The sequence below is a fragment of the Pimephales promelas genome, chromosome 20, assembly GCF_988280905.1.
Source record: "Pimephales promelas chromosome 20, fPimPro1.hap1.1, whole genome shotgun sequence".
Classification (NCBI taxonomy): Eukaryota; Metazoa; Chordata; class Actinopteri; order Cypriniformes; family Leuciscidae; genus Pimephales; species Pimephales promelas.
Window position 1 is genome coordinate 29093470 of NC_142788.1, and position 17500 is coordinate 29110969.

The 17500-nt window shown below is 36.5% G+C and overlaps 1 protein-coding gene across 1 annotated transcript; it reads right to left on the bottom strand.

Annotated features, from left to right (window-relative positions):
- Positions 1-310: 310 nt before the first annotated feature.
- Positions 311-17497, bottom strand: shisal2a (shisa like 2A). The gene is made up of 3 exons (XM_039653112.2): positions 17306-17497; positions 9862-9998; positions 311-3109 (listed from the first exon to the last, which is right to left on the bottom strand). Exons 1-3 carry the CDS (start codon positions 17485-17487, stop codon positions 2925-2927), a joined length of 504 nt encoding a protein of 167 aa, XP_039509046.1. The 5' UTR covers positions 17488-17497; the 3' UTR covers positions 311-2924.
- Positions 17498-17500: the final 3 nt, after the last annotated feature.

The following is a 17500-nucleotide window of genomic DNA, read 5'->3' on the forward strand; positions in this document are numbered from 1 at the left end:
TTTATGTGCAACATGCTGTTTGTTTCACATGAAAAGGTTAGCCAATCAAAGCAGAGGTCATTTGCATGAAGTCTTAAAGGCACACACTAAAAAAAACAGCCTGATTAGCTGTAAAGATCAGAAAGAGGTGTAAAACCGCAGTGTGAAACTAAATTATCTCTGTATCTGGGGCTAGAAACCCTCACTACTGTAATTGGACTTCAGGGGAATTATTTAACATGCTCCAAGAGTGCGATACGAGTCTTTTGAGTGCGCTTTTTGATATGCGAACTCGAGCGTGATACACTATTACAATGAAATCCGAACTAGATGGGGACAAAAAAACCTTTAATGGTTTTTGCAATGATTTTTCAGAATGCATTTCCTGGTGTTAAACTCAGACGCTGATCAGTCTTTGATCAACTAAATTACAGCAGAAATGGTGTGATTTTTCCAAAGGTACAGTTAGTTTAGAGATTTGTACGGCATCCTGATGAAAGTCCTACCATAAAAGTAGAGTCACTGATGCAGTATTTTGTACGACACATTTCTTCATTAGCCGTGCTGACTGGCAAATCATTTTTAATGTTGAAGCTGATGAGGCAGGAACAGTACAGCAAAAACACAAACTGCTCAAAGAAACCTTACAGAGAGCAGCTCAAAACAAAGATAAAGCCACTTGAGGACAAACTTCACTGACGAATCACGCAGCACTTTGGAAACGCAACAATCTTTAACTGTACATCAACAGGCAATTTTCTTGAAATCAAATCAATAAAGGGTCAAGGCAGCATGAAGTGTAAAGATAAATAATAACTGGCTCACAAAGAACAATTCAGTGCAGCTTTGGCCTTCAGCTTAACACAATGTACAACACATTCACCCGTGAATACAAACGGAAAAGAAACTCTTTTTTCCTGGCCATAAAATATAAATATGAACAATGTTTTTTTTTTTTTTTTTTTGTAGACATCTTAAAAGTACAAAACTTTGCACTAGGGTCAAAAGCAAGGCTTAAGCGTTTGTTTGTTTTTTGCAGTTATGAATATAGTTTAAAACTACAGAGGCGTATTGCATTCACTTGAAGAAAAAAAATCTACTCTGTTTTTCTGAATTAATGAGTTAATATTTCACGAGGAAAAAATTGCTCTGTTTTTCTGAATTAATGAGTTAATTTTCATGAGAAAAAAATTTTTTTCTCTGTTTTTCTGAATTAATGAGTTAATTTTTCATGAGAAAATATTTTTTTCTCTGTTTTTCTGAGTTAATGAGTTAATTTTTCGTGAGAAAAAAAAGTTTTTGCTCTGTTTTTCTGAATTAACTCGTTAATTCAGAAAAACAGAGCAAAAAAAAAATTCCATGAAAAATTAACTCATTAATTCAGAAAAACAGAGAAAAACTTTTTTTCTCATGAAAAATTAACTCATTAATTCAGAAAAACAGAGAAAAAATTTTTTTCTCATGAAAAATTAACTCATTAATTCAGAAAAACAGCAAATTTTTTTTCTCATGAAAAATTAACTCGTTAATTCAGAAAAACAGAGTAGATTTTTTTTTCTTCAAGTGAATGCAATACGCCTCCGTATAAAACCCCGATGTGACAATTTATAATGATTTATATCAGAGAGTAAAAAGTCAAATTAAATAGAATAAATCAATAATGAAATAGTTGCAAAGTAAAAAAAAATAATTATATAATCAAATACAGTATATAATAATTAAAAAAAAATGCAGTATAAAATGTATAAAATTAAAAATGTAAACATTACTTGACACGGATGGACCACCTAATTCTGTTTTAAGTTGATAAACAAAAGATTTAAAAATAAAAACGTAAACGTAAGGTGTTGTTTGATTGTTTTCTTTTTATAACTTTGGTAATTCTTCGGAACTTCGGAATTAAATTATTTACAAATCTTAAAAAGTTTAGTCGCGCCATATGATGTCACTTCCTGGGTGCCATAATTTTAAGGAATCTTCAGCAAAATCAGCAGCAACAGGGATGTGCATTACAGATACTGTTAAATGCACGGCTACCGGTCATCTTTACAGTTAATTTCAATATTAATTCAACAGATTAGCTGTGTATAAAAATGTCGTCCCTTTTGCATAATCCTAATTGGTTTCAAGGCAAAGCATGTGGGACTGGCCAAATTCATCATTTTAGGGAGTGTTTGTGTTTAATACTAGCTACTTTCAGCCCCTGTTATGTTAGATAACATTGCATTTGATATTTAATGAGATTAAATGAGAATTGTACTTGCTGTAGTATAGTCAAATATCAAATGGATTAAAATAATATATGTGTGTGTGTTTAGTATATGATCACTCGTGATTGCCGCCGGTAGTTGATTTGACAGCACTAATTTGCTGGTTTTGAAAGCTTCAACTTTCTGAAAAGTGCCTTTGAAGGCACATAGCGCGTCTCAAACAGGCGAATGACCGACTCCTGAAGGAGATGAACCCTAGATTGTTCAAACGGCACTCAAAGATGTTTTAAAGACACCATTAGTACGGAGGCCAAGGAGGAACGTGCTGGTGTAAACGCTCAGTTTGAGAGACAGTAATTCTCAGTATTCGGGAACAACAAACTCTTTGAGTTCAATTGTGTCTTTGGTTCAGCTGCGGACACTAAAAAAGCATAATTATTTCTTTAAAGCAGCAATTACCGTTCTGAATACTGATACTGAAGTCTTGATGAATGTTAATGGTTTAATTAGTTTCTTGCCTCAAAAACAAATCCAAAGAGCCTGTGAGCAGCTCTAATGAGTATACGAGAAGCATACGGTTTGAGGTTGAATTAAAATGATGATTTAGATCAATGATTTGATTCAGTTTGTGATGCAGCATCCAAAACCTCAAAGCAGAATGGTTGAAAATGTTCCATCAGTCGCGTGATGATTGGCTGAAAGGACTCCTGGGGGATGTTGTTCAGCTCCAGGGCTTTATGACGGTCCCTCTACATTGATGGTGGTGACCGTAGCCATGAAGCAGCGCTGGAAAAGCCGGTCCGGATCCGGCGGCTGGTTGTCACAGTCTAGTTTGCCTCTTAGGAAATGCTTGCGGAAACCTTGCGGTCCCGACGGCACGCTGACTTGGCTCGGACCCTCCTGAGGACTGGCCCCAGATCCTGAGAAACACAACGCCGACCACATTAAACATTTTTCTGGAGAAGTCGTGCTTAAAGGACAAAAATGAACCTTCGGTCTAATAACAGATCGGTACCTAGTCGACCGTTCTCTGAGATTTGTTTTCATGATAATCGAATGTAAAGAGTTTCATCTCTAAAAACTGTTTAGCATATAAAGCTAATATATAGGGCATCTTGGAAAACAGTCTCGACCAGTCGAACAACGAACGCCGTTTATACAGTTCAGCTCACTTGGTTCAACTGGTCGAGGCTGTTTTCTAAAGATGGCTCCTGTCTGTTTACACGAAGCGGACTGTCTTTATAAAATATCTTCTTGTTAAACGGTCTGTACTCTTAATGCTTCGTTTTGCATGTAGGGACCCTCATTATGTTACTGTGTTAGTGTGGGGCTATTTTGAGCCTTGTTAGTGGTATTAACTAGCGATTTTTATTTGTCATAACTCTCGTTCTAGCAGTTATAACAGTTTTTAGAGATAAAACTCTTTACATTCGATTATCATGAAAACAAATCTCAGAGAACGGTCGACTAGGTACCAATGTGTTATTAGACCAAAGGTTCATTTTGCGCCGGAGTTGTCCTTTAACTGAGCAAAACCTTCAAGCAAAATCAACAGTGACGCTCGTCTACAAGAACACATTCAAAATACACTGTAAACAAAATTGCATGATCAATAAGTTATGACAACATGTGTTTACATGGCTTTAAATTGAATTTAAGTTGAAGTCGGCATGAAACGGAAGTTGAGATTGTAATTTTTTTCCTTGTCGTGACGTATATCCGAGTGAAACGGCTTCTGAAATTAGAAAAAAATGTAGGGCAGGGCTTGATTTAGTCCTTCGGGAATTGATTGGATCGTTGGAGGTTGGGCGTTGCAAACAAAATGGAGGCAGATTTGAATGCGATTGTCTGAGAGGCGGTGCACCCTCATTGGATCTGGCCACACCCTTTCGCCATTCCACGTGACCGAAATAGAAGAAAGGTCGTTTCGATGGGGGAGAGAAGGGTAATGTATTTGATTAAAGATTATAAGGGTACATGAATTTTTAAAAATAATGAAGTGCACAGATAAATCATTTATAATAAACAGTAAACACTACAATATTACATATAAAAAGAAGATTTGTCAAATTTGATTTCATGCCGACTTGCCGCAATTTTCAACTTTAAAAAAAAAGTTCTATAAGATTCAACTCATTTTTAGTCAGTTCAGGTTAGTTTAATGTAAATTAAGTTAAAATGACTTAAACATACAAGTTGATTGTACATATATATATATACACACACTGTACAGAAGAGTTCCACTTGGGGTTTACGGGGATATTTAGTATTATTTATATTATAGAATGTATTAATACTTTACATGTTTATATTTTCAAATGTTCAGTTTTTATTCTAAATTTAAGTTGTCGTAATGTATAAACACTGTCATCTGTAGTAGATTTCTATGTGCTAGTTCCCCGGTTTGAGTGCCTTGGGTGACTATTTGTTTAAATATATAAATATTTATCAGAGCATTATGATGCATTTGCAAGAGCTTTGAGGATGTTTTCGCACAGCTCTCAGGGGGCACTTACAGGGTGGAATTGCCTTTCAATATTCATACGCTGAAATACTGTCATGCATAGTAGCAGGACCTCATTGCTCGAATATCCAATGCGATAGCCTGATTGCATTGACCATAATGCCTCCATACGAGAACATGCATAAATAAAACTAGTTGTTCATGTTATTACATACTTGTGGCTATAGCAAACCCAAAGGCCCTGTTCATAGTAAATAAATCAAATCTTGAACACAGAGGGAAACAATGATTTCTAAATATATACTAAATATTCCAGGCACCAACACATTACCAGATATGAGGTCAAAGAGGTCAAGAGGTCACCTCCTCCTTGCTAGGGCTTCAGCTCAGAGTAGCCCCTTTGATAGCGGCAACCTTCCAGTCAACACAGAAGTGACTTAAACTGCAATTCAATGACTAGCCACTAGAGACAGGCATGAAAACAGAATCAATTGTTTGACTCAATTGTCAACAGGAGCTATTACCGATTTGACTTTGAGAGAGATTTTCTTCACAGAGAGCTTTCTGACTGACAAGATCTGCTATTTTAAAACTATAAATATAATATTAATTTAATCTGACTGGCAGGACAAAACAATGATTGCCGGTATGTGACAACACCATGCTGTTTCACAAAACAGTTTCTCTTGTATTGTTTTCTTCTTTGTATGAATCCCTTCCGCTCGTATTGTTCTCATTTGTATGACTCTTTGCATAAAAGCACCTGCTAAACGGAAGAAAGGTAAATGTTGTACTGTTTTTGCAGTCAGGTTAACCATGTAGGAAATAAGTCAGAAAAAGAAAATTAGAGTTTATAATTTTTTTTTTTTTTCAAATGTCCATTTCTTTTTGTTGAGTATCATATTTGATATATCAAAGCTTTTATGGCAATGGAAAAAACAGTTTTATTCAGAGGATCAAACTGAGCAAAAATATGCAATTTATAACAGTATAAGAGACTGCATTATATCAGTCGTTGGTTTATGTTTTGCCCTACAATAAAAAACTACAGAGCTGAAGAAATGTAAAATAATTTTTGAATTTGGATCTTTCTAGCCTGAAAAAGCCAGAAAATGTATTTTTGGCTCTTGTGGATGAAAGACAACAACTCCCAGAATGCACTTGCTTCACTGCCCTAGGAGGCCACGCCTACCGGTAACAGAGCGCAGTCGTTAAACAACAAGTCTAGGCTACTAGTGAGTCTCCGTGATGAGTCTGGCCGAAAATGTGTTTCGAGATCGCTCAAAATGTCCGGGATTCGGCTTTTGCGTTCTCCAGTCGGCATTTATCATGTTTACTGTGGCGAGCGGGACGAGTGAGGGCCGCGGGAGAACGGCGCGAGGCCGATGGCGTGATTACCGGAGCGACACCTGTGAGACGCACCGGTCTCGTATCTCTCACGGAGGAGCGGGAATTTTTTTAGCAATGTTAAAACGCACATCAGCCGATCTCTTGTTTAGCGTTCATGTAAACACTACATTCAGATTCACCAATGGAATGAATTCAGTTAGACTGAAACAAAAGCTGTGCATGTAAACAATGAATGGCGACTGCAGAAAGCAAAAGCTGAATCCCGGACATCGACGGCCGGACATGTCCGGGAAAAAGAGGATGATAACCCCTAAAGTTACTACTCAGCTTTCTCCACAGAACAAGAGCCTGCTAGCTTAGCTTCCAAACAAAGATGGCCGACACTATGTGTTCATTCTGTGAGTGAGATCGCCCTCTATGGGCGGGTTGAGGACATGCGGGACAGACCCGAATACTGACTGTAGTCTTTTGCCTCAAAAAATACATATCTCTCGTCTCGGGATATGAGGGTGGAAATCATGGTAATTTGAAAAAATCAAAGGTTTCATACTAATGCAAAGCTTAATGCTAAATCCTGAAGTATCCCCTTAACATTCGAAACTCAAGTTTGTGTGGCAGACAAAGAAAAGTCAAAGGATAGAACGAAGAGAGATGAAGTTAAAAAGATAAGAGAAAAAGAAGAACAATCTTTACACATTGATTTGTAGATTTATGAAATCCCGTTTCATGCTGAAAATAAAAAAAGTCATTGATGGGGTCTCAGTAAAATAATATAAATTGATGTTTTGGGTCTTCTTGCAGAATTTGAGCAAAACCACAAAGAAAATATGAGACATTAAAGGCCACGGGAAGATGTGACACTGCAGTTATTAGTTTGTGTCACAGACAGAACACGAGAATAAATGGGGGAGGTGGTCAATCTGTCCTCTTCTTTCACCTGAACGAGGGATTGTTCTGCAGTGGTTTTTGCAGGTTTAGGATTTGTAATGTTCAATGTGTATTTGTCCAAGTCAACAGTTCACATCTGTGGCTCAGTCCCTCCTTCAATGCAAATCTATGGGGCTTTTTAATTGTCCACCTGTACAATTTGAGGTATCATGCATTTAGCACAAACGATGAAAGATGGGTTGCACAGCATGCAGTTTTATATTAACTTGCCTTATCAATCAATGCAAACACTCTAGCTGTCCAATGCATTGATCTCTTTGTGATTTGGCACAAGGGAAAAGTCCTTTTATTCCACCATACCGCTCTCATATACAACTATATAAAGAAGGCATGAAAGAAGGCATGAAAACTGAATTTTAAAGAACACATTATGACAAAAGGCTTAAAAATTAAGATTCCATAAGAGGGTTTTCCACGCGATGTCGACTAAAGAAAACACTCATCTCCATAATGGTGACCTGAAATTCTGGATTCTGCTTTGGGTGTCTTCGATGATGCTCAAGCACCACTCAATTATTCACTTAAAGGGTTAGTTCACCTAAAAATGAAAATTCTGTCAGTATTTAATTCCAAACCTCTATGTGTTTATTTGTTCTGTTATACACAAAGGAAGATATTTGGAAGAATGTTTTAATCAAACAGATCTCATTCCCCATTGACTACCATAGTAGGAAAAAAACATGGTAGTCAATGGGGTATGAGATCTGTTTGATTAAAAACATTCTTCCAAATATCTTCCTTTGTGTATTACAGAACAAATAAACACATAAAGGTTTGGAAGTAAATACTGACAGAATTTTTGGGTAAACTAACCCTTTAATTATCTCATTAACTTTAACTCTCGATATTAATGCGATATGGCTCAGCTTGTCAGTGAACTATGGCCAAATTCAGCCATTCAGGTCAAATGATTGTGAAATAATGATTATGTTAAAACACAACCAACACCATCAGATCCCCTCTTCTATTTGTTCATCTGGCTATTATAATTCATGTACAACAGCCAAACAACCTCTAAAGTTAACAATATAAGGGTCAAGAGCCCACCTACAACACATACTGATCTCTATAATGGTGACTTAAAAAAATCACAGTTTTCTTCTTCAGTGATTCTGCTTGTTATTATCATCAGGTGTCTTCAATGATGGCAATAATAAAAAAAGAGTTCTTAATTCATCTTTGACATCAGTCTGTTATTCTAATATTTTTGCTTAGAAAAATGTGTAAATTTTACTCATTTTAAATGGTTAACTTTTAAATAATTTGTTTGGTTAGTTATTAATCCATTCTAATTTGTTAAATTTAATTAATAGTATTGATTGTAATCTGTTGCCTCAATTTTATTGATTATATTTAACAGATTCAGTCGTATTCATTTTTACAGTGTTGAATACCTACACTGAAAAAAATAATATGCTTTATCTAATCAAAAAAACTGTAGCAACATATTACAAGCAATATTTTTAATTAAACTGTACAAATTATAATTAATTAGAATGTTAATTTGATTAACTATTACTCAATTCTAATTTGTTTAATTTAATAAATAAAATTGCTTGTAATCTGCTGCCACAATTTTATTGATTAGATAAAGCATATTCATTTTTACAGTGTACTGTTTTCTGTTTTTTTTTTATTCGTTTCCTTCCTGAGCCGACAAGTGTGGGATCTATGAAAGCTTTTCTCACACAAAACAAGTTTTTGAACTGTTATTGGGGAAAGTGTCACCAGATAAGCTTCAATAAGTTATGCTGCTCAAGTCTTGTAAAAACATAAAAAAAGATCCACAAAAGAACATTTGAGTCTACAACATTTGACAAGGTGGCCTTTGCAATAAAGACTTAAAACAATCAATCCTAATTTTGCATAAATGAACCGCTATCGATGATGACAGATACATAATCATCACTCCTTGTCTCTATAGAAACTGTGTTCAATGATTAACTCGATTTCTTTCGCAGCGTTTCTGAGACGTGCAGTTCAGTGCGCTTTTTAATTTTGGAAGTGTAACCAAACCAGAGCAAGAAAAGGACCTCACTTTCCATCTTTGGCAACTTCTCTTGAGTTGTTACCTAGCTACCGCTAGAACTCAGGATGTTACTAAAATTGATGACGCAAATGTACAGTCCTTCAGTAAAATGTGAAGTGGAAATAGCCAGGGGTGGGGGGAGTGTCTTCAGATCATGCAATCAAAGCAGCTGCGAAGGAGCCTATAAAGATTATAATCAATAAACCATTTGGGAGTAGACGTCACATTTACCTCACTGCACTATGGTGGCAAAAGAATTACAAATTGTTGAGAAATTGTCTTCTTGTGCCTTTAGATGTCTTCATTTTTATAGAATACCACTGTCGAAGACGGACTTTCAAGGTAAACACAGATGCATGGTTGCATTTATGATTTTATAACTCACAACTGCGAATTTACATGCCACATTTCTGAAAAAAAGAATTTTGTTTGCGTTTTTTTTTTTTTTTAAGTGGGGATTGGGGGTACGCCAACCCGGTTGGGACATCGAAGGGGGTGCGCAAGAGAAAAAGTTTGGGAACCGCTGCTCTAGTGCAATGCGCCACCTACAGGCCTATTTCAGAATAAACTTAAATCTATATAACATTAAAGCCACTCTGTGGAACTTTTGGCCACTAGATGGTGCTCGACCTGTAACTTTCACGTCTAGCGTCCCTAGAGGCCACAGCACTGTCGCAAATTAAAGTCAACAAACAGTCAACCGGTCAGCCTGCCGTGTTTTTAGATTGTGTGTGCTTGCGGTGTTTGAGGCGGGCCGGGCAGCTTTGCCGCGCTCGATTCCCTTATAGCAGTCAGCTGAGAGAGAGCGAGTATATGAAGTCTCAAGCACTTTCCTTCCAAGAGGTTTTCATAAGTAGAAATTGTTGAAGATGTATTCATACCTGGTGCTCTTAGAGGCAGTCCGTTGTCCAACCCTCTGGGTTTAGTGGCGATGAACAGGTAGCAAAGCACACAAAGAGTGATGATGAAGGCTAGCAGCACCACAGCAGCAATAGACAAACCAACAAGAGCTCCCAAACTAAAGGACAGAGAAAGAGAGAGAGATTCAATTCTTTACATAGACCATGATGACATCAAATACTTAATGCACTTAATGCCTCAATTAAGGAATAAGTGAGGTAACATGAAATCATGAGAGAGATCCAAGTCAAGTTATGTACAAGACCATCCAGCATTGTAGCGTTGACAACGTTGCTAGCGGTGGAAATGTTGGAGCAGAAGCTAGCAATGGCGGGCTGCTGGCGTGCCTTTAAGTAGTCTCTGTGTTTTTTGCTCTGTACGTGTGATTCCACCGCTCTGAGCCCCATTGTCCCAAGTTTGAAATTCTTCCGACACATAATGCAGTTCGCTTCGTAAACATTTCCCGGCACCGACCTTAACCAGGAAAACGAATTTTTTCAAGGCGTCTGTAATTGAACTTGCATTTCCCCATGTTTCTAAGCGGCTATCAACCATTGCTATATTACCTGCAGCGAAATTATGACTATGGCCACGAAGGAGCTCGATTGGTTAAGGTTAGGATAGCCGATTGGTCAGGGGATAGGTCATCCCCTTGCGTTAAAAAATATTCGACCTGGCTGGCAGAACGATTGCCTGCATCTTCGCGGTGACGTGACAAACATATTTAAGACCTATCCAATCTGAATTCAAGACAATTTAATACTTTTTAAGGCCTTAATTTTAGGAAAAGTGATTGAAGACTTTTTAAGACTTGACCCGCAGCTGTATGATGTAGTCCAACTATGCTGGAGAGCAGAGATATCTAGCAAAACCACAAATGTTTTTGCACCAAAACAATAAAAGACTATCACTTTCAATTAGCTATATTATAAACCATGTTTCCATCCAATTGTCAATCGAATTATCTGAAGTTCGGTAAAAAAAACACGTCTTTGTTGACATCCGCCATGTGTGCGCAAACAGACTGGCCAGAAATGAACTCGTCTTCTGGCGTGTTGCAACCATAAAAGGGCCTAAAACTTAATATACTTAAAACTTAAACATTAGCCGTATATCGATCAAGATAAAATCCGATGAGACTGAACGTATTTCATTTGAGTCGATTTTCATGAAATTTCATTGAATTTTACTGTTTCCATTAGGCATTTTTCATTCGATATCACTTAATTCGGATAAAAACGTGTCGATGGAAACATGGCTATAGTGTTATTATTATTTTTATATTGTATTATTTCTTTCCTATTATTTCTGTTTCGTCTAATCCGTTGTAGAGTACTTGGTACACACTGTGTTTTTTTGAGGAGCTTTTTAAATAAACTTTGATTGGATTTGAATTATTCCATTACTTGGTAAGATGTTTTTTTCACTTTCAAAGTCAAACAACTCCTTTCAAATATCCTTCTCCTCCACAAGATCACAGGATGAAAGGATAATGACTTTGTTTTAGATTATTAAAGCGTGCTGTTGCACATCTGCATGCCTGAGAACGAATTATCACCAGCTTTGAAAAAGGCAAATGAGTTCTTACATAAATCAGTTCATGTTAATGGATTGTTTCGCATTAATTGTTTAATGTGGAAGAGGTTGCAGAGACACTAAAAGCAGCAGAGCATCACCTGTGGGGAAACTGCACTTAAATAGCCACAGTGGGTCATTTAGACTACTTAACCAGTAAAAGGTCAAACTAGCAGGGCATCGCTCATTACATTTTTTGCATTTTTTGAACCATGAAAAACGTATCATTGTTGGGTGGTTGCTAAGTGACCAAATCAATAGAGCGCATCTCATTAAAGGCAGCTGCCTATACAAAGATCCTTTATTAGCATCTATGGTTCCATGAAGAATCTATGCAACTTTCCATTGCAAAAATGTTGTACACACTTAGTAAAAAATGGTTCTTTTAGAACTGTTCGCTGAAAGGTTCTTTTTGGAACCTTTATTTTTAAAAGTGTATGGAACAGGGGCCGATCCACAAAGAATTTTATCGTACCACTAGTACCCCTTTTCCACCGAAAAAAGAACTGGTTCGGAACTGGTGCTGCTTCAAAGTTGGTTCGGAGTTGGTTCAACTTGCGAACCCGTTCAGAACCTGTTTGTTTTTCCACTGACGAGCGCCCAGGGAACTACGTTGTTACGTCACTGTGCACGTCGCTAGAAACGCTTGCAAGTACATTGCTTTGGGATTATCTCTAACTCGTGTAACGTTACCAAGAAAACTTTAAAAACAATTGAAATATGTGTTTTAATCTTTTCGTTTGATATGTTATCTTTTCTGATAAGTTATGTAACAGTTACCCCTGTCTTGTGCCTTTTTTCTTTCCATTTATTTGTTCTATATCGTGACTGTTTTCTTCTTTGCTTATGTTTCAAATAAAAAAATAAAATAAATAAATAAATATTAAAAACGCTTGCGTGTTTCTGCAGTTTATGGCTTTGCGATGGTCAGAAAATATGTTTAGAACACATCTAAACCCGCTCCAGCCCCCGACGTAAACATGACGTGCTAAAAGAACGGTTTAAAGAGTTGGTGACGCTTTGGAACCAGTTTTCTCGGCCGTGAACCGTTTCTTTGGCTGTCGAAACACAAAATGCTTTAGTGGAAAAGGGGCTTAGGAGGAGTACTCCTAAATCGCACTAAAATATTTAAGCTAGGAGTTTTTTCTTAAAAGTTAATGAAAAACGACACTTGCATTAACACTTGCTTGGTTAATTGACATCCTATTAGCCTAAATAGACTATTTAAAGCAAGGAAATGTTGCTCCTATTGAATTAAGTTAATGTAGGCTAATAGTTGAATGACAGTGGATTATGAACTCGCCAAAATGGAAAAGAAAGCCCAACTGGACGCAGGATCAGTTACTGCGAGTGGCGGTGGTGTGCACTACAATCCTCTGTGAATAGTTGTTAGAGAGTTAGGAGTCTTCTCGACTTCTTTTAAGCTGTCCCAGACTTAGGTGCTGCATGCTTTTAGGGCTAAAATGCTTCGTGAATTACTCTAAGTGAAAATAATTTGGAATCCTAAAGTTGACACACCCATCATTTTTAGGAGTAGCCTTAAAATTCTTTGTGCATATGGCCCCAGATCTCAAGATCTTATCACACTCTTTTAAAACTCGATTAAGCTCCAAAGGGACAGCATGAACAACCCCGGTGTGTGAATCATCAGCCACAAAATTCCTTGAAATGTCATGCCGTAAAATGTCATGTCATGGTGGCATGTGATGAAAATAGTCATAACTGAGTTCCTTGTGAGAGTGATGTAAGAATGCTTGACCAAATCAGCTAGCAGCCAAAGTAGATGACACGAGGCACTGGGGAAGCTTTTACCTGACCCTGAGTACAAGAAAGCAGAACATTTAGATTTGTATCTCCTATATCCTTCAAGAACATGTCCAGGCCAAGTTCGACCACACAATCAAAATAAAAAAATTATGTTAGGCTAATGTTTTGCAAAAAGAGGGGGGTTAGTAATTTTGGGTTGAAATAAACATGTTCTTGACAGGTTTTGTGATAATCACACAAAACATATTAAACATATACAATCTGGTTTGAAAACAAGGTGTTTGTTTAGATGTATTGACCAGGAATATGTTACCCAAATGCATACATGAATTGTAGAAACCATTGGTAACAATGGCCTCTCTCTCCATACAGGTTTCCCACACCTTGGTTAACTTTAAATTCATGGACCTTTCAAGGACTTTCCAGGTTCAATACCCTCAAATTCAAAGACTTAATCTAGGACACATCTGTTGTCCAACAAATAACATTGAGGTTCCATCGTAGTGGTTTTGTGCGCACATGAACGCCATGGCAACGTACAACACAAAGTACCTCACGCAGAAAAGCGTAAGCACATAACTAATGTAAATCATACAAGCTAGTATGTAAAGGGCATGAAGTGTTGGCAAAATATTCATATTATATAAAATACAAATAATATGGATTTTATTCCAGAAAACTTCTTGCACAAAACAAATTCAAGCTCTTTCAAGGACCTATATCTATGTATGTTTATTTTCAAAAACATTCCTTGAATGTTTTTTTTCGGATTCAAAAAACGTTTTTCAAGGACCCAAAAAAGGATTTCAAGGACCCATGTGAACCCTGTACATAGGTTTGATGCTTTTGGGAAAGTCCAGGATGATATGGGCATTTCTAATTGTTAAGCTATGGGATCCAGTGGGAAACAATGATCACTGATGAGAGTTTCTATTAGAGCCAGACCGATATTATCGGCCGATATTAGGCATTTTCCAAATTATCAGTATCGGCAGTTATAATGGCCGACAAATGAATATTTTGTGTCATATTTTAATAATAAATATATTTTAACAAAATTTGTGACCATCATGTCCAGTTTTGCTGCTGTTACACTCTAAAAAATGCTGGGTTGTTTTAACCCAACTTTGGGTCAAATATGGACTAACCCAGCCGTTGGGTTAAATTTTTACATTACATTTTTAACCCAACATTTCGGGTTTGTCCATATTTGACCCAAAATTGGGTTAAAACGACCCAGCATTTTTTAGAGTGTAAATAAGCCGAGAATGAAGCGGAATTAGCTAGGAATAGTTACGTTATGTTGTTACAGTGTAGTCCTTTTAACTTTTGACAATGTGACTGAAATATTTCTTTAATAGCGCGTGACAGTTATGTCAATGAGACGTATCATCTCTCCTTGGCCTGTTATATTGAAAATGTATGTTTTATAATTTGTTGCGCGTTTCTGAAATAATAATCAAGAAAAAATATCGGCCGATATATCGGATTTTAAAACCAATAAATATTTGTATCGGTATCGGACTCTAGTTTCAATTCAGTCAGTCACGGTCAATGTTACATCAATACTGATGTATTGGGGTCTCACTTGGGAGCCCAGTCACCTTCAAGGGGTAACAAAATGAGCCAATGGATATTGCCCAGTGAGATTTGCATGCCGAGCCACTCCTACCCGACAAATGGGTATAAGCCAGCTAGCAACTCTCAGGTTTTAACGCGAGCCGAGACAACCGTTCAGAGGTGGTTCAGAGTTGTGGCATGAGGAACGTAACGTCTTCGCTCATCAGTAACCGAGACATTCTTTATACAATCGCTGATGCTTCTTCTAGACACCAATGAAGTTAAATGGAGAGCAAACGGATACATTTTCCTGCAAAAACACTTATCTGGCAAATCTCCTCTTGAGTTTCAGAATAGATCTCAATAATGTCAGAACCATTCTCAGATGTGCAATCAGATATCTCAGCATGAACTTCAAAATTTCTCATCGAATTGCACCAAGACCAAATGATCTGCTATTCAACTTAATTTATAGTTCTAGATACTCTTACTGTATGTCAATAATTGCCCAATTTTTCTCTACTTTTATTTCTATCAAGGAACTTTGAGAGAAACCCCAGAGATTATACTTGCAACATAAATGATTCCTCCATTACCCCTCGAGAGCTATGAAAAAGCAACCTTTGAGCAAAAATATACTTTCCTCCGTGAGCATCCAGTAAAACTGCAATCAAATCTAATCTGCCAGTGTTTATAAAACCAGGTGTTGTGATTTGCATGAATTCCCAAGTAAGCATTTAACTAAACTTAAGTCATGAATATTGATGATTAATGCAATGATACGATTCAAGAAACATGCATACATTTTCACCATTCTTGATGTAAATTGCAGCTTTTAAGTTGTTGCAACAATTTACATAATAATGGATGAACAATGTACACAAGTGATGCAGTTCTTGCACCTTGAATTGGTGGTGTTTTATTAGAATTACATATGATGGCACTGTCTGAAATGCATTAATTAATTAGTCATTAAATTACAGCTTAATTGGTCAATCAAATCTCAGGTATTAATACTATAAAAAAAATAACATTTTCCATGACAGTGTCTGTTCTCACTTCTTGTAAGGTCATTATTAAGTGACTGTGCAGAAATCGTTCTTCAAATCAAGACTTAAGGCTAGAGAGTGTGATTAGACCACTTGACTTGAAGCTATTTACTGAGGTTAATGACACATGCAATTATTTCAATTATGAATCTTGATTCATCTGATCAAATTAAACCTGTTCCCTGGCTCATAGGATTTCAATGTCCTATCTCAAGGTTGTTAACATCTAAACATGCTTAATAAAGATTATTATGAGAAGCAAAAACAGCCTTTGTATAAACCATATTCTCAGCTTCTCGGGTTATTTTATTCTGTTTTGCCATTTTTTCTTTTGTAAACATATATATATATATATATATATATATATATATATATTAAAGAGTTTGTCTTTGATTTTTAGTTGCATTCTGCACTATGATGAATCAATGGACCCATTAAACATGTTCGCTAATCAACAAAAATGTCAATGTCCAATTATGTTAACATAATGCCTGAAAATCTTGTTTTTAATGAGTATCTTTGTCTTGTTTTTCAGTTGAAAAATTATGTAAACATCCTTAAAAACAAAATCCATTTTCCTGAGAACAATACAAATGGAACAATGACAAGCACTCTTATATTCAAGATACATTCATTGAAAACAAGCCTCAGTATGAAAGTTTCTCAGTTAAACTTTCATCCGTTTAGCTGCTTAGTGTTCATTTAGAAAATTTCACATTTAAAACAATGTTTGTCTTTTGAAAATATGTTTTTTTCTGCATAATGGCTGCTAAAAACAACGCTTTTTATTTCTTCAACAATATTGGAGAGATATACCGGTAAAAATAAACTAGTTTGTCATTGATAGTCTACCATTTGATTTAAAGCCAGAAAAAAATAAAGAACACTGCCTTTCAACATGTATGATAATCCTCCTTTTGTGTAACACAAAAAATGTTTAGCAGAATATCAATATCTAAACAAAAATACAAGATGAATCATGTACTATATTAGTTACATTCGGCTTAATTAGATTACATTAGGCTTAATTACATTAGGCTTCTGAAGCCATGATAGCCATTTACAAGGAACAGAACAAAAACACCCATTATTAAGTCGTTTTTCTTGGAAAATCTTGTTTGAAATAGCCATTTGGCTTCTAAAAGTTTTGTTGTTGTTGTTGTTTTTAGCTTAACAGTATAACCATGTGTGTAGAATGGAAAAGCATGTGTTCAACAAAATAATGAAAGGTTCTGATTCTTGTTGTTTAGGTAAAGACAGAATCAGAGAATGTTGTTTTAGACAAATAATATACGAGAAACAACCATAATTTCACACAGTATCACTATCAAACTTGGTCATTACTCTCATGTTTACGTTGAAAGTGGTGACTAACGTACAAAGTTGTAATTTGTCAAGTTCGCCGACCATATGTCTACATAATTTAAAATTAAGCATCCATGACAAATAGTTGTTTCACAGAACACCGTCTTACCTAAGCCACCACATATATCCATATTCATATGGGAAAAAGCTGTTGGGATCGTCGCAGCAGTATTTGACGTCATTGAACCCGCAGCAGAATGTCGCGCGCGCGTCGCTGTCGGGTTTGGGGCACGTGAAGCCGCTGACATACACGTTCTCCGCGTTGTAATATCCCGCGCAATCCGCGTTCATGCTGCCTGCGACT